Genomic DNA, 23498 nt, shown 5'->3' on the forward strand with positions numbered 1-23498 from the left:
TTTACAAAATCTGGCTTGACACTGAAGTCTTCCCAAAAATGGCTGTCGCAACAAATTGTAAACAGTTTTATCAACAGTCTTACAGCACTTAACAGCAAAAATACAAATCGGCTAAAGTAAGAAAAAAGCACCTGTTATCTTTCAAAATCTTTAAACACAAACACAATTTGTGGCACTACACAAAATCAAAGTAGACAAACCAAACACGAAAAAATGGAATGTTCAAACTCACTCGACCATTTTGTTTCCGTACAAAAAAAAAAAAAAAAAAGAAAAGATAGCTGGAGTTGTTCCTTGCAACAAAAAGGCAAAGGGATTGGACAGTGCATTCAAAGACAAGCACACCATGCACTTGATGGGAACAGGAGTTGGTTTGGTCACTTAGCATAGTTTGTGCATAGTTATAAGGCAAAGGTCGAGCAGTCCTTTAGGTTTCATGTGGCTGTGAGAGACATTCTGCGGAGAAGGAGACTCCTTCGGTAGATCCTAGCCACCCAGGAAAACAAACAAAAAAGAAAATACTTGCATCATCCACAGTTGCCTCCTCTGCCCCTCTCCTTTAAAAAAAAAAAAAAAAAGACTGGCAAACCCTGAGCGAGTCGATTTGCGTGGAGTTCCAAGTGAAACATGTGCAGAGAGACTACTTTCTATAATACCTTCACAGGATGTCTTGGAGAGGTCACGGAGACAAAGCTGCTCATCCAACACCATTGTTATTCGGGAGTGCAGGAACACATAGTAGCACAGGTGGAGTCATTTATGGCATCTGGTGTGTTTGAATAAGGTTCTGCTCATGGCTTCGACAGAGGGATGACAGTTCAAAAGAGCGGTTTCTTCACATCTGTGCTTCGAAGGCAAATGTGGGGCCGACGTGATTCATTTCAGTTCGACGGAAAGATGCAACAAACGAGATGCGTAAACAGTCTTCGTAGAGGCAGCAAAAGGACTGGGCTTGTCACATTTTTTTTTTTTTTTTTGTTTTTCTTTTTACATGAGGAAGAATCTTCAATACAAATGCAACACGGCATTACACCAAAGTCTCAGGAGGGTCTGAATACTCCAGTTGTCTCAGTCAATACAGTTCAGATCATTCTTCAAATCTTTGTTTTCAAATGGCACTTAAAAATACCAGAAAAAAGGTCTTCAGTTCTTATACTGCTTTCCCCTTAAAGTTCACCAACTTAAAAAAAAAAAAAAAAAAAGTGGTGTGTTCAGTCAGTAATGCCAAAACTACAGTGGACAAATAAATAAAGCAAATAAAAAGAAAATACAGCAGTAGCCAAATGAGGTATCTATGTATTGCTCTATGCCAAAACAGAGGAATTAAAATTAAATAAATTAAATAAAAACAGTGGTTTATCAAGATGGGAGGCCAAAGCAACAAAATATATCAAGGTGTTCGGATTGGGTGGCGCCCCACCCGGCCCTCAGTGTATTGTGAGGCCCCGAAGCTCCTGGGGTCAGGAGGTTGAGGTGAAATGGCACAGAAGGAGTGTCAGGATTCTCTGCTTCCCTGAGGTATTTCTTTGGAGCTGGTTCCTCCTGCGGTTGTCGCTGTGCTGCCGTCACTTTGCGCGGTGGCGGTGTCTTCTGTGTCTGCGGAGGCCGTGCTGGGCTCTGCCTCCTCAGAGGCTGGAGTTTGTTCCTGCTGTAAGCCTCCCCAGCTGGCCTTGTTCAGCCCCAAGTGGCCCAGCATGGTCTGGGACAGACGTGTGTCACAGAAACGGGCCCACTCTGCAAACAGCGGCTCAGCCACGTATGTCATAAAACCTGAGGGAGGAGCGAGGGTGGAAGATTAGGCCAAGTATTATATTACATACAAGCTGTTAATAACAGGTGAATAAAACCAGATCCAACAGAGCTAAAATACTTGCCTATTTGAATGTTGCCAACCGTGTTTGTCTCTCTGTCACAAAGTGGGCTGACTTCAAGTTTGTGCTTCTTCTCAATGTCTCCTGCGTATCACAGACCATTAGAAACAAGAAGAAAGGAACTGCAACAGGAAAACAAATAAGGAACAATATAGACAAATAACCTTGCTGGAAGAACTCCTCTGTCACTTTCTCACTCCACTGTTTGCTCAGCTCCCATGGTCTGCAGGGGTTACAGATATCTGCACACTTCAGAGCCATCTGCATGAGTTGGAAAGCAAAACAAAATATAAACCCGCTATTTTGCTGAGATGCAGGAGTTGTTTCTTTTAAACCGAAACGGACCTGCAGGATGAAATGACGATGGCTGGCATTGCCCAAGCACAGGTTCTCCTGGTCCAGGTGCAAGCGAAACCTGGACAGGTAGTCGTTCTGTCTGCTGATGTCCGTGGCCAGGATTAAGGAGCCCAAATCCCTCTCCATGTTCAGGCTGAGGTGTCACAAAGCACAATTGTTTAAAAAAAGAAAAAACAAATACAAAGAGCAGCCTTATGAAAGAACTCAGTTTCTGTATAACCTGTGTCAAACTGACCTGTCCTCAGCAGGCAAATGGGAGAACAGCCCAGTCTCTCTGAGCAGACCCATTGCTGACTTCCAGTGGTGGTTTTCCAGAACTGAGGTATTCTGTGTGTACAAATGAGAAATTGTGCATACACATTAATTTAATACATCATATGACATCCTCCACTAAGGTCCACTAACAAGTTGAGCAGGCTAAAGAATGACTGCTTTGTTGCCTTACTCTATAGAGTGTGGCTAGATAGTGGTCAGTCTTGATGAGGAAAGGCTGGTTGACCCCAGGATGGCCCAGGTCATGGGTGGCAGCTGCTAGGAGTCCCAGTAAGATGTCTTTGGAGGTCAGAGACTTGGCAAGCTGTACAATGAAATAATGCAAGAAAATACAAGAACATCATTTCTGAAGCACTTTCAGCTCTGCAAATAGCATATTTCTATTCAAAACCTGTCTGTAAGAGGATTTATTTGGTTGCATTCTCAAACCCACATCTTAATGGTATTCACTGGTGAGACTCAAAGAAGCCGATGAGGAAAGCCTGCACTGTGAGCTGTCTGTTGCTCACAGACAGCAAACCTTGGCTATACAACCAAAAAAAAAAAAAAGAAAAAAAAAAAAAAAGTAAACGAAAAACAAACAAGCTTTCCTTTGAATTTAGAAAAATCAGAGCAGCTCTTGTTGTTGCTAGCAGAGAACCATGTGAAAGTTAGTTAGTTAAACCTAAAAGAACGAGTGTTTTGTCTCACCATGGGCTCTCGCAGGTAGCAGTACATGGCCTGTGTGACATCTGCAGCATGGACAGCGTTGTGGTAAGGGTTGTCGCTGTGGTAGTCCTCCTGGACCATGACCAAAAACCTCCAGAGTCTGACCATGTCCAGCTGGAAGAGCTCCACGAGGCCATACTGGTTGAGCAGGTGGAAAGTCAGGGTGATCAGGCTGTTTCCTGAGCAAGAAGTCAAATCAGAATGAGCACTGTGCATTTATCCCTTCATTCCACTTGTTTTTTTTTAAAACTGCTGAGTTGCTGAACTCCATTGCAGCAGTCTGGCTGAGTTGTGGCTTTCACACAGATAGGCTGGCCAAAAATGTAGCACCATGAAAATGCAAAGCACAATCTCTGAAGCCATTTTCACACATGAATTTGGGACAGTTTTGTTTCCAGTTGTCCTTTCTCACATGTTGTACACAGCAGGAAACCATCCGCTTCAGACACGTTCTCACTACAGGAAATACTCGTGTTGGTTTGAGCGAGGGAGCTTTGTGGACACAGAGGGGAGGAGGCAGCACACACGTCACACCTACTTTATAGCACCTAATAGTCTGGTGTATTTTCTGCATTATTTGCACACAGGTGCAATCAAACATCACATGGACACTGCACTAGGCACCCCCGCAGATGAAAGACCTGCTAATGCCCAAGGACAGACAGACGTGACGGACATCTGTCCCATACACCTGCCATGTGATCCATCGATTTTCTTAACTGCTTATCCAATTTAGGGTTGAGGGGGGTGCTGGAGCCTATCCCAGCTGTCAGAGTGAGAGATGGAGTACACTCTGCACAGGTCACCAGTCTGTGATATCTAGAAAAATTCAGGGCTGCAGTGTATATGTGAAAATGGCTTATGGGAAAATATTCTTCACAATTTTATAGATTAGAGAAGTACACACAGAAAGGAGGAGGAGCCAATTTGTCTAAAATTTCACCCACTACAGCATACGCAGGGGTGTTGTCTGATTCCATATGTACTATCCTGTGACATAGATAAATCCTACTGGACACCAGTACACTTAAAAATTTGGAGAGTTTAGAGATAAGAACATCATGCATGATACAAATCTTAAAAAAAAAAAAAAAAAAAATACAGCATCGTGTATGCATTTTCTATGAAGCCTAGACTTTTTTCCCCACCTTTTATACATAAATATATATATATTATATATAAAACAGCTATATTTTAATCAAATTAAAGCATAGTAATGTAATAGTAATGCTGTAGAGTTAACCCAAACACTGTGTCAGGTATCAGTGCTAACAGTTTGAATCTCAACCAGAACTGTACACCAGTCAGCCACAACATTAAAACTGGGTGTTACTTTGATAAATAATACGCATGAAACATTGTTTTAGAGTCAATACACACACACACACACACACACACACACACACACACACACACACACACACACTTCTTTTTCTTCCTTCTACTGGTCCCTTTAAGTATCTGCCTCCATCTCACTCCCCAGCATCCTCTTCTGCCACACCAACCCTCTGCATGCCCCCCTTCACTATACCCATGAATTTTCTCTGTGGTCTTCCTCTTTTCCTCCAGTCTGGCAGCTCCATCTTCAACATCCTTTGCCCAGTGTATCCACTATCCCTCCTCTGCACATGTCCAGACCATCTCAGCCTTACCTCTCTAACTTTGTCTCCAAATCTGAGCTGTCCTTCTGATGTATTCATTTCTAATCCTGTTCATTCTGGTCACTCCCAATGGAAAATCTTAACACCTCCAGCAACGCTGTTACTTTGGATGGTGGACCTCAGGTATTCAAACCCATCCACCTTCATTACCTCTACTCCTTGCACAATCCCCGTATCACTAAAACTGCTCAGGAGCTATTCGAGGTCCACTGTGTTAACCTGGCCTCTAAAGTCACCCCAATCTGACTGAGCATTAACAGGATCCATCTGAACAAGACTGATCCACATTGCCTTGGTCCTATTACCCACAAAACCCATTACCAACTTCCCAGTGCCAGACACCACAAAACACTTAAACGTATGTTATAGTTTCCCCATCTGTGAGCCTGCTAAGGTCTGCTTGGTCAGAGTGGCATACATTTTAATCAACAAACTGAGCACGAGGATCCATGTGGGTGTAGAGTAACCACTACATTGCACTAATGGTGCATGTGTAGCATCATGGTGTCTGCAGCTACCTGTGTCTACATCCATAACACAGTATAATCCCCATTTTAGAGGTCTTGTGTCCATGCTCTCATGGATTATGGCTGTTTTTTGGGTCACAAGGAGGAACTGCACAATATTAGGCATGTGGTTTTAATGTTCTGGCTGATCGGTGTCAGTTAAGGTATTATGGCATTTAGAACAACTTCTGAACAGTACTACAAATTATATTTTACCTACCGTTTGTCAACCTATCGAAGAGGAAAATATCAAAATTCCAATTCCCGACCTTTTCCAGCATGCACTACAAGAGAGAAAGAGAGAAGCCCAGAGTTTTACATGAAGTTAGGAAAAAAACAAAAACAAAACCAAATGTGCACTTCTATCTTATTGTGGTGTCACTTTATTAGAAGTAGTGTCATACTCTAGCCTGTCCAGTGTAATCTTCATCGAGGATGTGGAGGGGTATCTGCTGGGGGATGCCCCGTAGCAGACGGGACGAATGCAGGTATCTCTGGAAGCTGAGGAGTCTGTGGACCCGCCTTTCAGGATCAGAGCTGGCCGACGTGGAGCCACAGCCCAGCCGCGCTGCACACACAGACACACACGATATTTTACAAAGGATGCAACATGTGAAATAGACAGCATTGTTAGGGCACGTTCATTTCTAAACCTCGTTAGGCTTGGGGAATGACTTGGCTCGGACAAGCTTGGTGGGGATCTGACACCAACACAGCAATATTCAAACAGTTGCTGCTGACACAGCCGCCCACTCATAAGCCTTTCGTCTGGGATCACACAGCAGACATGCTTTGTCAGTGGTCTCTTGCCCTCTTTCTCCCTCTCTCACACACACACACACACTCCACAAAAGACACTGTGTCTGAGTAAACTGTCGCTGCAATCCGGAAACACGTCAGCATGAGGTAGGATTACTCCTGGGTCAAAATGTCAACACACACTCTCAAAGGTTTTCACTGAAAATGAAAGTGGTACTTTATCGCAGACCTATAAAACAAACATTTTATATTAAGCCTCGAAGTAAGACACATCTCAGTCTTTATCATCCTGAGACTAGTGCACAAGCATCGTTCAATCACACAGGAGAGGATCAATCTGCATAGAGCTACAGTTTGATAATGACTCGTGTTATCAGGGAGGCTGTTCATTCAAGATGCTCGAGCTGTACTCACTGTGAAGCGTTCGGAAGTCGATGCACAGGTACGGGTGGGAGCTTCTACGTTCCGGTTCAAATCCAACCTGACTTCTCACTCTCACATCTCCTAGAAGAAATTAACACTTATTTCCTCAAGATTCAGACAGCGTGAAAAGAAGTCTAAATGTGCATCCAATTAGTAGTTACAAAATTTGGGGTTCTATACGGTGGAGCTTATCTTGCTTTAGCGGCACAAAGATGGGCTTTACCACATGACAATGGCAGATCACTGCCATAAGACAAATGCAAATGAACTGCAATTCATGAAAAGAGCCTGGCACCCTTAAGAGCCTCTATCAGAGTTTTCCTTTAGTACTTTTTAAAAGCTGAAACTTATTCTGGCTTTCTGGCAACTGCCAAAGACCGAGCAAAATTAATAAACTAATTGTTATTTTTTGCCACTTCTGTTTTTCTGAACTGTTATTTGTGCCAGTGTTTGTTGCCATCTGCCCTTTTTGATAGCTTGTGCTTAAAATCCTTTTAATGTCAAACACTTTTACTTCGCCGTCAATGCCTCATGGCAGCTGTAGGCACTGAATGCTAACAGAATAATCAATCTCTGGTCTTTAAAATGTGCTTTTTCTTGTCAAAACTTATGGGCAACCATTTATTATACATCAGAGTGTTGACAGAAAACCCTTCCATCATGTCTCAGCTTTTGAAAACAATGAGGAAATAATGCTTTTTATACGAAGCACTGGAACTGAATCGGGACATATGACAGGACACTGTGGTAAAACCCATCATTTCTGTACTCCCAGCAAGCTAAAACAAGCAAAAGATTTGATTTTGAAAATACTATTCGACCAAGACCCGATGCGGACTATCCATGTGCGGGCACAGTCACACACAAACACACACTCCCATGTCCCAGAAGAGGAAACTCAACGGACAGACAAGTCAAACAGCTGAGCATGCAATGCCATGTCAGGACAGTCTGATCTACTATTAGTACTCCGGGCCACTGAAAAGGATCTACAGTCGATCTGTGACTGGTTTTAGTAGTCAGGCAGAGAAACAGACGAGCTCCAAACTCAGACCTAACAGACGGCGGCCGGCCTGCTTGAAGACTGCAGTCAAGAGCAGTGAGAGCGCAGTGAGGTGACAGGACGGTGCTGTGACACTGATGCGGCAAATGCTGGTGTGTTGTTCCAGGCAACACTATATATACAGCAAGGCTCTATACTGCAGTATACTGATTAAGGTGCAATGGTATGCTTCCAGCATGGCACTTAAGATTGTGTCACGTGTGCATCAGGATAAAAAAAAAAGAAGAAGCAGTCACAACAGTGTGTCCCCACAACCACCTTGTTACTTACTTGCAAACAGCTGTTTGAATATTACACAAGCTCCTATCAAAATACCAAAAACTAAGAATTACTATTCAAGGCATAATGGTGCTAAACATTACTTTGAAAAGCTGTTTATGAAGGTTTAGAGTTAAACTATACTGTGTGCATAACATGAATTATGGGGAAAAAAATACAACACCACAATTCATGCACTCCTAAGAAGTGAGTATGTGCCCATACATATACACATCTGTCACATCTGCAGCTGCAAACACATGCTCGGGCTCAGCGCACATGTGCCTGTGTGCATTTGTGTGATTAGTGCGTTTCAGGTGTCAAAGGGTCCATGTTTCCCCTATGGTGCATTAGTGCTGGTGCTCTGGGGTGAATGTAGGTCATGTCATTATAACTGATGAGGCAAAAGCTCTGAGTCCTGCTATTTGAAAGCACATCAGCATTAACTTGGCAGACTGAACCCTAGCCCAGGCCAGGACCAGTCTGCATTAGCGTGCCTCTCCTCACACTTAATTTAATAGAAAATCTACACACACAGATGCTTTATGCCAGCGACATATGAGACCGGCATCATACTTAGCTAAGTACAATGATTAAAAAAGCTAAAGCTCCTTCAGTCAGCTCAATGAAATGCTGTTATTGTGACTAGACACATGTGGCAGCAGTCAAATCATGATCATGCTGGAAAGAATCAAAGTATAGAAATATTATGAGAAACAGGGAAAAAAAACAACACAAGTCAAGCAGTTCAACAAAGCCACTGAACTGCCACTAACACTGAATGTTCCCTGCCTACTCACTACATTTCATAGTAGCAATCTGATATCCAAGAAGCATATTGACAGAATAACACTGTGAGCAATTCTGCTTTTCTTCTTTGCTGCTACCTCCCAGCCAACAAGTATGATATGAGGTGGCAAAAGTTGCATGCACGAGCACATCTTTGTTTAGCACACATACCTCAAGGGTATAACGAGGCTCTAATCGCACCATTATCCCCGGTAACCTTATTGATTTGGAAGCCCTGGCTAAAGCTGTGGCTGAACTGGCTGCTTCCTAGATGCATTTGACTCCATCTGTCTGGCAGAGCTATGAACCCTCCATCCTCACATCCATTTTCTAAACTGCTTATCCTCTTTAGGGTCAGTGAGGGCAAATGGAGATGCACGAACGCAGCATGTACACACATAGACACACACATATGTGCACAAGCACAAAAATACACTCAGGCAAAGAAGCTTTAGTCTGTTTACGGTTAAAATAAAATCCTATGCACATTACAAATCTGACCAAACTTTTAAGACACTAAAGGCTACCAATACACACACACACACACACACACACACACACACAGAGAACCTATTGTGACAGATTAAGAAAAAGGACAGAGATTGAAAGGATTCTGGACATGCACTTCAACGTGTCCCCCTCTCTTCAGAATCTTTACACCATCCACCTCCCACCTCACTGATTTTTTTTTTTAAGCCGCTGTGTATTAACAAATGGACATGATCGCAGAGAAGCTAAACCTTCTGCTGTCTTGAAAGTACGTGCATGTGTGTCTACTGTGTGTACGCGGTAAGAGCAGGTTAACACTTACCTAGCATACGAATGTACAGCGCTGTCTGGTCAGAGCTGTCGTAGGAGATGGCCCCTCGTCTCTGAATGGGGGGAAAAAAACAAACAAACCAAAAGACAAAAAAAAAAAAAAAAAAAAACAATCAGCAATTGTTCAAGGGTTCTACCAATATAGTGCAATGCAATTACAAATATTACAGAACAATGAAGAGGGTCCCACCAGTCCAGAACTGATGTGTGAAGTATAAAAGTCCCTGATGACTGATAAAGAGAGGTGGTGCTCGAAACATCGCTCCTTTTCGTTGGTTCAACAAATAATTGTAAACCTGAACCCTGCAGCTGTTTTCTTACTATAACAAGCACAGCGCAAGAGCCCACGTACCCCAAAACATTTCATTCAAAAACAGAAAGGCATGAATTATTTTTACATTTTAATGTATATGCAGGACTTGATAAGGCGAGGGTGGTGTAATGCTTCTGCTAGTCCTAATCTGCAGCGTGTGTACTCTGCTGTTATACTGATAAACATGTTCCAGCACCATGTCATCGGCCTGATTCGGCACTGCTATCAGTCATGTGAGAAACACACGTGCTATTTGGGGACACACACATAAACACACACTTTCCCATAAATAGAAATTGTTTTATGTCCCATCAAAACAGATCTGCCCAAAGTTTTCAGTGATGTTTTTACTTACCTTGAAAGCTATGCCTCAAATAATAGTTTGGAAACAGGGAAGTATTAAATGGTAAATAAAAAAAAAAAAAAAAAAATTTTTTTTTAATTATTCTGATATCAGCATGTGAATGCAATTTGAGGGAATTCGTATTAAAATTGGCTACAGTGGAATTGACAGCTTGCACAGGTGTGACGCACCAACCGGCAACAAGTCAACTTGTCAGCTTACATGAACAATCTCATAATCTAAACTCAGAATTTCTGGCAGCTGCTTCATAAATGATTTTTTTTTTCTTAAAAACAGCTACAGGAAGCGATTAGTGGCCATCTGCTAACTGTTTATTAAATAAAGCCTGAGCTAAATCTAGATTTGGACATTTAATTTAGAGTTTTTATTCCATGCAAGAGTGTGCCAAGGAAACATAAAATGATCAAAAACTTCTTGAATGCAAGACAAAAAGCAGAGGGAGAATGATGCGTAAATATCATAAACCACTCACTACTTTGTAAATAGTACTGCTGTACTGGGATTCAATCTATGGCTTCCATAATCCAAAATGCACACTTTAAAGTATTGGACTAAGATAGGCTACGATCAGGCTTGCATTGTGAGGACTAAACGTTCAACGAGTGCAAACTGCAAGACATCCATTCATTCACTGGGCAAGCAGTGGGGTACACCCTGAACAGGTCCTCAGTCCATCGCACGGCCGACAGAGAGGCATACAACCAGTCACACTCATATTCATGCCTAAGTCCAATTTAGAATCCCTAATTAACCAAACATGCATGTCTGAGGACTGTGGGAGGAAGCAGGAGAACCGGGTGAGAACCAAGGGAGAACTCACGCAAAACACAGAAACATCCAAATGCTGCTTAGACAGCAGATATGACACAGTAAGCAAATACAATTCTAACACACAAAAAACCCATCAGGGAACATCTTGAAATATCCATTTTTTTTCCGTGTCTATCTATCATAACATACAGTTGTCACCATTTCTACATTAGGCTTATATTACTGTTGCATGCACAGAGAGACAAGGATGATCAGTCTCATGGAATTTACTGAAATATAATTTAGTACTAATTTTCAAAAGCCAAATTAAGATTGCGCTAAGGGGCCTACCATTTTTACTGCTTATACTGGCCTACCCATAAACACGAAGTGCCACGTAAACAGTTACAGCTATTCTGCTGTAACTTCCTGAAATACTTCTCACTCAATACTGGATTCAGCATCACATCCAAACAAATCACAATACCATTTCCTGTATAGTAATGCACTTAAAACATCATGTTTCAAATGCGTAAATACTTCCTCATGCATTCAAAAGGCTGCAGCAATGCGAGCAAACCCCTATGGTACATGGGTTGCAAAGACATTTGTAATGCACACACACACACACACACACACACACACACACACACACACACACACACACACATATACATGAAACAAGAAATAAGCGATTTAGGTTGGGTTTTGCGAGCCACAGTTGTCACTGACCTACTGTGGAATTCCCAAATATTACATTTGATTTTAATAGGAATGCTCTTATTGACCACGGAAAGCAAAAGGGCTGCAGAAATACTGAAAAATGTTACAGCACACAATGTTTACTTTCCTATCCCTGCATCCATCTATTCACCTGAACTGCTTATCCAGCTCAGGGTTGCAGGATTTCAGGAGCCTAACCCAGGGCAAAAAGCAGGGTACACCCTGGACACAGATAACGGTCCATTACAGGATAAAATTTTACCTTTTATTATCTGCAAAAAAAATTAATTACCAAGTCCAGGACAAACTGGTATTCCAGAGCAGGAGGCAGCTGCAGCAATAGTGTCACTTGCACAGTGGTAGCTGTAGCAGGTATGACTCCGGTAACTACATATTTGCTCTCTGTGGACAGACAGCTGCCCAAGGCTACACTGAGATGTTGGCTCACCCCTCTGTGCACTTTACACATTCTGGCCCCCCTCCAGGCCAACACACCACTCTCTCTACTGGGGCTACCCTTGTCTAGAGTTACCCATTCCACAGGGATCCTGCATAACTGGCAGGTTACCTCACTGATTGACTCTGTGCCAGACTTATGGCTGTCTACTAGGACAGACTGCTTTAAAAGGGCGCATGTTTTGGTCCACTGACAACCAACCCATTCACTGTGCACACCACTAAAGCACAAAAGGGGCATACCAAATCCTTAACCGCCAGTTAACACAGGGCACCCTTCACTCAAAGAAGCACTCCTCTAAAGAAGAAAATTTAAAATTTTAAATATTGAAAAAATATATGAAAAACAATATTTAAAAAAAAAAAAAAGGGCAAAACTAGCATGCTTTATATTACGGTTTGAAACTACAGAGTACAGTGATGGGCTTGATAAATGTGTCTATAATCTGCAATCATTTAACGACAGCCGGCGGGTCACACCAAACACAAACACATCTAAAAACACAAATGCTCTTGCTTGTACACTCATTACCTCATATAATTAGGATTACCGTGAATCTCCTTCACACACATACACACACACACACCTAACAATATCTTCACTCTAAGCTCATGACAACCACCAATCCAAAGCTAATATTTTACTGCCTAGCAGACAGCTTGACTCAGGGTGGGTAATGTGCAAAGCTGTATTTTAGTGTCAACAGGCCTCTGTGTTTACACACGGTGCATTATAGTGTGGTGTGTGTGCAGAATGGAGGTTCGAATAGGCTGCAATACGTGTGGGAACCGTCTAATGCTGGCTCCAGGAGTGGGCATGAACAATGACCAGCGCTGCTAACATTTACATCAACAAAACCTTTTGGCTAGAACTTAGTGAACCTAAACCCACACACGTGCACACGGGTCCAGCAACCAGTTGGCACTTGCTGCCATGAGCTCCAATGTATAATAAGTGGATAAGAAGTACTCACTGGTGCACTTTGTCTATGTCACATCCTCACTGAACAAAAGGGGAAAGTCACATTTTACCCTTGAAATGGCCAGCAAACAATACACACCCTGGACAAGCCTTGCAGCACCGACACACAAACCCAGAGAACCATGGGCCTGTCATGGTCCAACAACAACTTAAGACATTTTCTTAAAGCTTTATATTTTTGGTATTTATGCTTCACAACTGAAGGTGACAGAGATGAGAAGACAGATGCATCATGCAAGATATCAACTGAAGGACTTGAGCTCAATGTCACACATTCACACTTAATGAATATAGTTTATTTACTGTAATTAACAGCCTAAATTAAATTATGACATACAAAAAGATGTCCAGCAGGGCTTATAGCACGGTATAGGTTTTGTTTTTTGTTTTTGTATCAGCTTTTTGTAATTAAGGGTATACAGAGAGTGGAAAATTTAGTGCATGCTACACAAACTGTACATGCAGCAAAAATGAATAAATAAATAAAGCTCTCTTAATTTTCTTGCATGTAGATACTTAACAATACAAGCTTTAGACTGGCAGGTAGGTCCTGGCAAATGCCCTTTGTTCATGTCATAACAGAGACTGCTTGATTTGTTTCCCAAAGACTTTAATACAGTTAGAGTTACTCTGACCAGCTCCTAGCTGCCCCTCAAGAAATCACAGCTTTAGCAACTCTGGCTTCCTTCTGGAGCAGTGCCAGTTTGCATTTGACCAACAGCCTCAGGGATCAAACAAGGCAGAGCCAGGATTAAAATTTCTAGCAAGTTTCTGTTCCCCTTTAGCGTTTTCTTTAAACGTTGGGTTGAAGCAAAACAGGGGTGTGATTGGTGAAATTTGACTTACTGGGCTGGAAAGCAATGAAGTCACCATCCAGCCATTTCTGATGTATTCTAGATAGTTTTACATAAGGCTCTCACACTCTCTCCTGATCACCCTGAGCATTGTAGCTACAAAAAAGTGATACATGTGTACAGGATATGCTAATCTTGCCATCTAGATTTTGTAATAACTTGTAATAAGTACAAGTGGAATGAGTAAACAGTGTGAAGTTGTTAGCTTTGGCCAAGGAGGCAAAATGAAGACAGTTACAAGTCCAGATGGCATCTGAGTGAGCCAACATTTATGTTAACAAATCACCACACAAACAGGGCTTACCACACCTTCAGCATATATACATCTACTTTAAATACTAGCTGCCACATGCAAATCACAGAGTCTCCAGGTAACCACACACAAATATACAATATTTACACAAAACCATCAAAAAAGTATATTCTACTCTAATGAATATTTACACACCTTAAACCATCCATCCATCCATCCATCTTCTTTCACTTATTCAAATATACCAATAAAATAAATAACATCTAAAACAGCAAAAATGAAGCCTGCTTCTACCCAATTTCCACTTGTTGTTAACCTCCAGCAAGTAATAACAGTTGCCCAAAAACCATGGAGAATGAGAACAGACAGAGTCTGTCAAAAGGTAGACTTCAATCTAGTATCAATATCAGGCACCAAGATAGGATAGCCATTACAGAAGTGATCAATATAATTATAGCCACTTTGTTAGCTACACCTGTTCAACTGCTCATTGACGCAAGTATCTAATCAGCCAATCACATGGCAGCAGCTCAGTGCATTCAGGCATGTGGACATGGTCAAGATGATTTGCTGAGGTTCAGACTGAGCATCAGAATGGGGGAAGAAGGGTGATTTAAATGGTATGGTTGTTGGTGCCAGACTGAGTATTTCAGAAAATGATCTGCTGGGATTTTCCCACACAACCATCCCTAGGGTCTACAGAGAACAGTCTGAAAAAGGGAAATTATCCAGCGAGCGGCAGTTCTGAAACTGACGTGAAAGTATGGATCCATCCCGGCTTTTATCAAGCTGGTGAAGGCAGTGTAATGGTGTGGGGAACACACAAAGCTAAAATGTCCTGAACATGAACGTTAAAGGAAAAGCCTGAACTTGTCAACTCCACGATGCATTTTGCCAGGGTAGTTTGGGTCCATCTTAAATCAATTAAATCATTTTTATGCCAAAAGGTACTATGACAGTATGCTATGGCCATCAGAGTCAGCAGATCTCAACTCTCGCTTTTCTCTACCATCATCAAAACACCAAATGTGGGAATACGCTTTGGAAGAATGGTCCTTCCCATGACTTAAGAGACTTGAAACTGAAGCTGTTCTTGAGGCTCGTTGCAGCCTAACACCTTACTAAGACACCTTATGTTGGTTTTACCCTTTAATGTGTCCTGAGTCTTCAGGATTTTATACTTTAATTAAAATTAAATGGGTAGCAATGGCCCATGCTGAAAGCCCTTTCATTTTACATCAATATAGCTTTACAAATGTAAGAAAACTTCAATTACTTTCAGTCCCTTTAAATGACACGGTGAGTTGCAGTCTTTTGGTTTCTGCTTGGAGCGGTCTGGGAACAAACTAGCTTCAGTTTTTAACCACTAGGCCTAACAGCGCACTCATTGTTCTCCCAGCAATTCCATCTAAGCTCGTTTACATACAGCTCTGTTTCTTATCTCAGCTTAGTCTCATTGCCTTGGGGCACAACACTCAGGTTTCTGAGGTCACTACCTAATGTGAGAAACTCCTTACTATGTGGTTGACCCCAGAGCTTCATTGTTTGTCATTTTCTCACTCGTATAGTTAAACAGACACTAAAACATATATCAAAACATGCAGTATGATTAACGCCTGCAAGTCTAACTAAAAAAAAGAAAAAGAAAAAGAAAAAAAAAAAAAAAAAAAAAAGCATCTCTCCAAAAAAAAAATGCTCTACTCATTGGAGCATCATGAAAGAGAAGATATTATAGTCTGATGCTCTTTTAATGGCACAATCGAATGCAACATTCTCACACTTCCCTATTTGAAACACAGGCCTAAAACTGGCTTTTATTATGTTATAAAGGTTTTCAAATTTGGCTTTAACTGAGGACCTGCCTGTTCCAGTAAGTAAGGCAGCTGGGGCCAAGCAAATGAGGAAGCCAGCAGTATTCCTATAAACTGACATATCAAAAAACAAAGCAGTGCATACATCATCACGCGCACACGCACACGCGCACGCGCACACACACACACACACACACACACACACGTAAATTCTCGAGATAAAAGCAGGTGGACAGGGTTTCATAAACCAAAAGCTTCCTTCTGAGTTATGACCTCTTGCAGCGCTCTGCTGTGTGGGACGGCAAATTCCAGTAACTGAGTGCTAGGCCATAAACACGAGCAGGTTTGGTGAGTGTGTGTACGCATCAGCCACTACATACACTAAAGCTCTAGATAGAGTCTGCCTGCTGTAAGAGTGTTTTATGAGTACTCTGTCCACTGTGACACACTCCAGCTGCAGTTAGTTTTTGAGAGAGGGCTGCTGGTTTGAGGAGAGGCCTGGGGTGAATTGGCGTGATATCTTGGCCAGCAAATGATGATGAGTGTTGCAAAGCTGCATGCTTGTCAAGCAGTAATATATCAACAAGAAGTGTTTGTTTTTTTATTATTATTTAACTTTTAAACTACTGGGTAAGTGTCTCATAAAATGATTTTTACAGAGTGCTTAAAAGGGCCTTATACACACACACACACACATATAGTGTAAGCAGTGCTCTATAAAGTAAGTAGCGATAACAGGTGGGGGATGGGGGAAACTTGTGCTTTATATTCTCACAGGCTGTCTACACTGCACAGGAATTTCATTCATTTCAAACATCATCCCCAGGCTCTAATTGCCTCTTGGGGCCAGATTTGTTCTCCCTCCCTCTCTTCTTAGAGCTTTCTGAGGAAAACAAACAAGACCCAGTTCACCAACCAGTGCGATGTGTCTGAGGCTTGAAACCAGTAACACTGAAAAACAGACTGCCTTCCTGTATAGGCTCTTGCGTCAATAAAGCCACAGTAAATAAGAATAAAATTCAAACACTGCTGATATTGTGGTTGTTAGCGTGTCAATGTTTGTAGCCACACACTCTCGTGGCTGACAGCACTCGACGCTGCAGCACAAAAACAGATCGGTCACGTGATAAGAGGGGCCCCTTGCAGAGATAGGCAGGCAAAGAGAAAGGGCTAGGAGTGTGTATAATTGAATGAAGACATGATGCAATAATCAGCTCCTCGTTATTAATCAACAGGTTAATGAACAACCTCCCCTCAATCAGCAAACTGTACGGCAGATTTCAGCTCCATTATGTGAGCACAGTGCAAAACGTTTTGGCAGCGCAGGGGTTAATGTTTTTGTGAACAGTTGTGAAACACCAGGCTCAGAGTCTGAACAGCTCCTTCAGCATTCTTACCACATCCTGAAACGACGTCAATCTGATGGCACTGCACAGGAAAAAAAAAAAAAAAAAAAAAAAACCCTTATCGGTTCAGTTAAAATCAACAAAGTAACTCCCACAAAAAAAAGGCACGGTACTGTATTCCCTTATCAACCTCTGCACAGAAACACCCATAGTGGGGATGAAACAAGTAGTGCCATCCTCCACCCTTATGCACAGACTTATCATCATCATCATCATCATCATCATCATCATCATGATCATCATCTCTTGCGCGTAAACATTTCAAATGAGGAGCCGGACTAGGGTCAGCGCCCACTATAGCACCGATGATATCTCCAACTGTGATATGACTAAGTCTGCTGATAGCAGATCAGTTCTTCCAGTCTACAGCTGTGTTCCTCCCATTATGACCAAAAAAAAAAAAATCATGTGACTGCACAGGTTTCATCAATACTGCTCATCTCTTTGACGACTGTATCTCTGCTGGAGCGTTCTTTCTTAAAGTTTAAAGCCTTATCACAACCATGTGACTGTGCAGCAACTCATGACAGCCAAGCACAAGGCATAGAAACCCTCAGTCCTGCCATGTGCATCATCTCTAATATGAGATGTATGTTAGAGGAGAAGTAGCATAATGTCAAGCTGTGTGCAAATGCATTTGTGCTTTGTAGTTTAAGTGAGAACCACATGACTCTTTACAGCGTCCTGTCATTTTGCACCAATCTAATCTGTCTTATTCATTATTATTGTGTTTGCCCTGCTCTTTTCCAAGAGAAGCCAAATGGAGCTAGCGCGCTACGCTATAGTCCAGCAAAATTCAAATTCATCTTTCACCTCACTTTTGGGATTTAATCAACTTGCAACACTCATTGTGCTAAAAACAATGGAGGCACTGTAATGGATAAATGGGCCCATTTATTTAATGCCGTTGCTGTTTTCAACGCCTCTTCAACAGCATATTTACACCCAATCATAAGAATTCCACAACCACAGAGTGACATATTCTTCTGAGGCTCCAGTCGTGTCTTCGACCCTACTCTTTCGTGCTCTGTTTACAAGAGGAAATGTCTTCATCTGCGAGGGAAGGGGAGGGGTGCAGAGGAGAAAGAGAAAGAAAGAGAGGGAGCCTGTGAGCAGGCAGAACAAGATAGCCAGAGAAAGAAAAGGGACTGAGACTTCGGCCATCTGTGAGCCTGGCAGCAAGCCAAACCACTGCCCACAGAGCTGAGGCCCATGCCTAACTGCCTCTTTCTGCAATGGTAGTCCAGCCCTGCTTCCACAAACAACAGGCCTGTGGAACCACACACAAAAACACAGCAGCCACCAAGGACAAATGCACCCTTATGGTCATAAATAGGGCCCGAAACACAATATTTGTGTAAGTGTAATTGCTTGGTGACAAAGGCTGAGTGACACTGCCGTATGCAAGCATGTTCACCCAGTTCTACTGATGTTCACAAGCAAGAAGGTAATGACTATGTAGGCTGGTCTTAATGTTCTGATTCTGTCTGTAGTGTTTGTAAATCTTCTCCAGTTCAACAATGTCCACATAAAAAAAAAAAAAGTCATGCAGATCAGTATCGTTTCACTGGAAATTAGCTTAACACTAAATAGTGCATGTTTCATCACAAATAACTCGTCTTTTCACAACAAAGAAGCACACCCCGGCTGTAAAGGAAGCCTGGCTGAACTGAGAAATCAATGTGAGCATGAGACAGAACAGCTTCACACTTGTGTTTGGGTGCATAAGATGAACAATACAGCGATATGCAGAGATTGATTTCCTTATGAGGTTTTTGGGATTTCTCCAAAGAGTCCTCCTTTGGACTACAGTCCAAAAACCACCATGGCACAAGGACAGTTTCAAGCTGCTGGATTGGTTTTTATAAGACTCCCTAACTGAGCTCAGAGATGTTTGCAGCGTGTTTGAAGAGTAAAAGAATGCAAGTATTGAGTGAGTACATGGTCCAACCAATCTATATTTCATGATATTGGTCACCAAAGGACAAACACTAATGACGCGGGGAGACAGATGAAATGGTCTTTGAAGGGACTGCCTGAGGATGGATGTAAGTTCAAACCAGAGACACACATGGGTGGTTATGTGGAGCAGGGTCCTGTACAAAGACCTAATGGACAGCCCATTGAAGAGGATGCTCACGTATGCAAAGACAGTGGCTTAACGCTCAGTTAATGGGCTGAGAGGCGCCATGCAACACTGTGGGAGCTTCTGTTTAGCAGGATGCAACTGAAAGACACGAGAATACACCCTGCTGCTGCTTTTGTCAAGAAATACTGAATCAATAGTAAGGATACTTCTCCTTTTAAAAAGCGCAACACCGTGGGAAAGGAGTTCATTGACCGATGGCATGATGTGCGGCTTTCCTCTGAGGTGACGTCGCAGACACGTGTAGATTTAACTAGTGCACTGGACAAAGGCCTAATAGTTGGTACCATCACCTCAGACACATGCTCAAACATGGTTCAGTGATTGGCTCATGTATTCAAAATGCAGTGTGCTGCCTGCCAGTGCCCCACACACACACACACACACACACACACACACACACACACACACACCATGACAATAAATAAAGGCAGGCTTGCCAGGGGTACATTTTCAAGAATTCAAGACTCCGAGAAAGTAGTAAGTTCAAGCATGACTTTAAGCTCGTCCGGCACTGTGTTAAAATAAATAACTGTGTGGCACATTCCTTCCAACAAATCCCAGGAGTGAGCTGGTACACTTCAGCATCAGGCTGTTAAGGCTACAAAGTTTAAGCCGAGGAGGCCTTTATCAGGGGAAAACATACACAAATTTAAAGTTGGTTTTGGGTGATGACTTGCTGTGTATCTTAGGCTCAAGGAGATAAGAATATACAGTGTGCGTCTGTACTAGAGTGCGCTCACTGTGTGTGTTGGGGCCTAAAAATCCAGCAACCACCTGCAAGATTCCTGTGGATTATTCGTGTTTATTGAAAAGATGCAGGTTTTAAGGCCCGTGTGATCCCCAGAACTGAGCCCACTGTGACTAGATGATATGAAATTGTAAGATTAGCGTAGGATTTTATTTAGGTTTTTTTGTTTTTTTTAATTTCTTTACCTGTGACAGCTGCCTTGGATCAGGAGCCCCGAAGAGAGAAGAGCTGGAGCTGAAACTAATGGCTCCCCTTCGGCTGAGGACATGCTTGGGAACCGGCCTGTCTAGAGGCAAAACCGGCAGCTGATAACATACTTCCATTGAATAGTCAGGGCTGAATCCGGATCAAAAATATAAAAAAATAAATATATAATGAAAGAGACAGCAGATGCAATGCAAAAACAGGTGACTGGTGAGTTAGAAAATCTACCAAAGCCGAAAACAATCTTTCAATATTGTGGAAACGATCTGATATCGAGCTGCAAAGTATTTCTGTTCATTATGAGCGACTCAAAACTTGTCCAGATCGCCTTCATTGATGCTGCGTCTCATCTGCCTCCAGTTTTACCCCCTTTGGTGTCATGCTGCAAGAATTCAAAAAAGAAAAAAAGCGGAAAAAAAGAAAACGAAATCATGCTGCTGTTGCATTTGCCTCTTTCCTTCTCATTTTACTCAAATCCGGGCCCACGGACGACGAGACCTTCTTGCCATTTTCTGGGTCTCTATGAAATCGCTTCCTCATTTTTAAATCGGAAAAAAACGTCCGCTCATTTGGGTTTCGTGGCGTTCACAGATCCGCATATCACATATCCTGATATGAAAACAAAAGGCACGACGACTTCCAAAAGATGTCATCAACATATATTGTGTGCTACCCCGGCGGACGAAGTGAGGCAGCTCCAGGATGTGAGAGCTCGTCGGTCGGGGAGGGCTTTCGCTCATTCGCACTTATACCGGCGGCGAAATATAATCAACACGTAGGGCTTTTCCGTCTTTTTTCTGCAGCTGCATGATGAAGGAGCAGTTGTCTAATTCACCGCTGACCGTAAAGCACAAAGTGTCTGGCTCAGAAGGGGGAACCCCGACGCTCATTTCACTCACTGCGACTCCGCTGGGTGTGAAGGAAACGTAACGACGCGTACCACAAAACTGGCAACCAAAACCAAAACAAAAAAAATATAAGAAAAACAAAAAAAACGATAAATTAATAACCTATACAGCGTTTACTTCACTACAACTACCTACCTATCCTCCTACACATTAGCCTACTTCACGCTTTAAGAGCGCACACCACCTGCCAGAGATGGTGCTGTTGGAGCGAGCAAAAAAAAAAAAAAAAAAAAAACCGCCCTTGTTTGAGCTCGACCAATGGCGTGAAAGGTGTTTTTGCAAGCTGGACGTTGATTGGACAATGCCGTTTAGACACTATAGAAGGACACTGATGATTAGCTGTGAGGCCAGGGCAATCCCAAGACCTATATGAGCAGTCGTTTGCAGACGGCGTGGACTTTCTCAAGGGTATTCCTCCACAACGGGGTTTGCCCTGCAGCGGTCCACATCATTGCCTGTGATTACCTTCCTTTCATGAGTCATACAACTTGGGAGCTGAGACTTGCCGGTAGTTTAAAATGCAGTCTAATAACTGTAGCAACATCTTGCACCTTTTGTTACAAAGTGGCCATATGGGTGCATGCGGTGACTCAAGACAAATGGAAATTCCGTTGAAACAATGACTTTAACTTGCGCATTTTACTGTCTGCATGCACTGCTTGGGATTTCTGTCTACGCGGAATATCTCTTAAGACACATGACAGTTCATTATCTTTCATTTATAAGGTGTAGCTGGCCTTCTGCTGCAATTCCTCAAATAAACCCCTAAGTGAAAAATTACTGCATTAACATTTTCACTGGACGTTTCTCTGCCATGCCCGTGTGCTCGGGGACAATGGGTGTGCCATGGCAACAGCCAGGCCAAGTGCCAGTGGATGCATAATCACCTCCCTCCCCCATTTCCATGTGCCTGAATGGTCTGAATGCAGTTCCCCACAACCATACCCCCCACACAGAGGTCCTGCCATCTTTTCCAGGCAACTAGGGCAACACTGCAAAACAGAACAACAAATGTGTTGTAGACAGTAGCAGGAGTGGACAGAGTGCTAGAATAGCCAACCCAAGCACAGCTATCCCTTTATTTGATTTTTTTTGGATAATTTCCATTGAAGAGCTTGTGTTTAAAACTACTAAAGGAAACTACAGAGCACCCAGCAACACCAGGCAGTCACAGTTACTCTTAAATTTTACATACATTCACCTAAAACAGTGCTTCCAAATGAGGCTACTTATGCATCATCCAAGGATTATGTAACTGAATCATGGACACTAAGAAGGAAAATAGACCAGCTAATGAAAAGCTGGCCTAAAAGTAATAAATATTCAATAATCAATTAAATGGTAAAAATCTGTAGCTAATTCTTTGCTATATGTCCAGCACAGATGGCTATATTAATTGCAATGATAAAAGCAATCCATCTTATTAACTGCTTATCCAACTCAGAGGGGGGACTGGAACCTTTCCCTGGGTCGACCCTGGACGGGTCATCAGTCGAGCCAGTGCAAAGCTGAAATACTTAAATAAAATTCTTTTTGAAATAGAACTGATGGCAAGTATGCTAAATGTAATGGATACATGACTGAAATACTATGAATCTTAACACTGACTTTTCAGTTGTATGAAAATTAAATATACCAATATTTAAAGTAGATTCAAATCACTTCAGGTGGTATTCATGGAGTGGTACTGGAGGTCATCTGACAGTACAGTGTAGGTAAAGCACAAATGACTGATTGCATTTCATAACTACTTACCAACCAGAAACTCAGCAATGTCCCACTATACTGTATTTATACCTGCCAAAGTAGACACAATCTTAAAATATTTTTTCACAAGATTTGTTCAGAGGAATAAGAAGATAAGTGAAATTTAAATGAAATTTATATCAAAATATTCTTAACTTTGTTTTCTCAGCAAATTTGGCCTTTGCAAACCTGGGCAGGATATATAATATAATATAATATAATATAATATAATATAATATAATATAATATAATATAATATAATATAATATAATATAATATAGAAAAATATGTAATATTGTGAAGCATCAGTTACTTTCCTACCCTGGATGCTGGAACACCTTGTG

The 23498-nt window shown here is 42.1% G+C and overlaps 1 protein-coding gene across 8 annotated transcripts; it reads right to left on the reverse strand.

Moving 5' to 3' along the window:
* Positions 1 to 960: 960 nt before the first annotated feature.
* Positions 961 to 21614, reverse strand: pde7a (phosphodiesterase 7A). 8 transcript variants are annotated; one of them, XM_030757031.1, is made up of 14 exons: positions 21544 to 21614; positions 20482 to 20632; positions 9480 to 9540; positions 7892 to 7924; positions 6550 to 6639; positions 5781 to 5944; positions 5597 to 5660; positions 3192 to 3388; positions 2674 to 2805; positions 2464 to 2555; positions 2217 to 2361; positions 2036 to 2132; positions 1875 to 1955; positions 1496 to 1770 (listed from the first exon to the last, which is right to left on the reverse strand). In XM_030757031.1, the coding sequence occupies exons 2-14, from the start codon at positions 20617 to 20619 to the stop codon at positions 1496 to 1498; spliced, it is 1569 nt and encodes a 522-aa protein (XP_030612891.1). In that variant the 5' UTR covers positions 20620 to 20632; positions 21544 to 21614. The 8 variants fall into 8 exon arrangements, with proteins under 8 accessions (XP_030612892.1, XP_030612891.1, XP_030612898.1 ...); XM_030757032.1 differs by lacking the exon at positions 21544 to 21614 and having other exon boundaries at positions 961 to 1770; positions 20482 to 20619; XM_030757038.1 differs by lacking the exons at positions 7892 to 7924; positions 20482 to 20632; positions 21544 to 21614 and adding exons at positions 9678 to 9718; positions 10156 to 10318.
* Between the last annotated feature and the right edge of the window lie 1884 nt (positions 21615 to 23498).

Source organism: Archocentrus centrarchus, chromosome 20 (genome assembly GCF_007364275.1).
Source record: "Archocentrus centrarchus isolate MPI-CPG fArcCen1 chromosome 20, fArcCen1, whole genome shotgun sequence".
Lineage (NCBI taxonomy): Eukaryota > Metazoa > Chordata > Actinopteri > Cichliformes > Cichlidae > Archocentrus > Archocentrus centrarchus.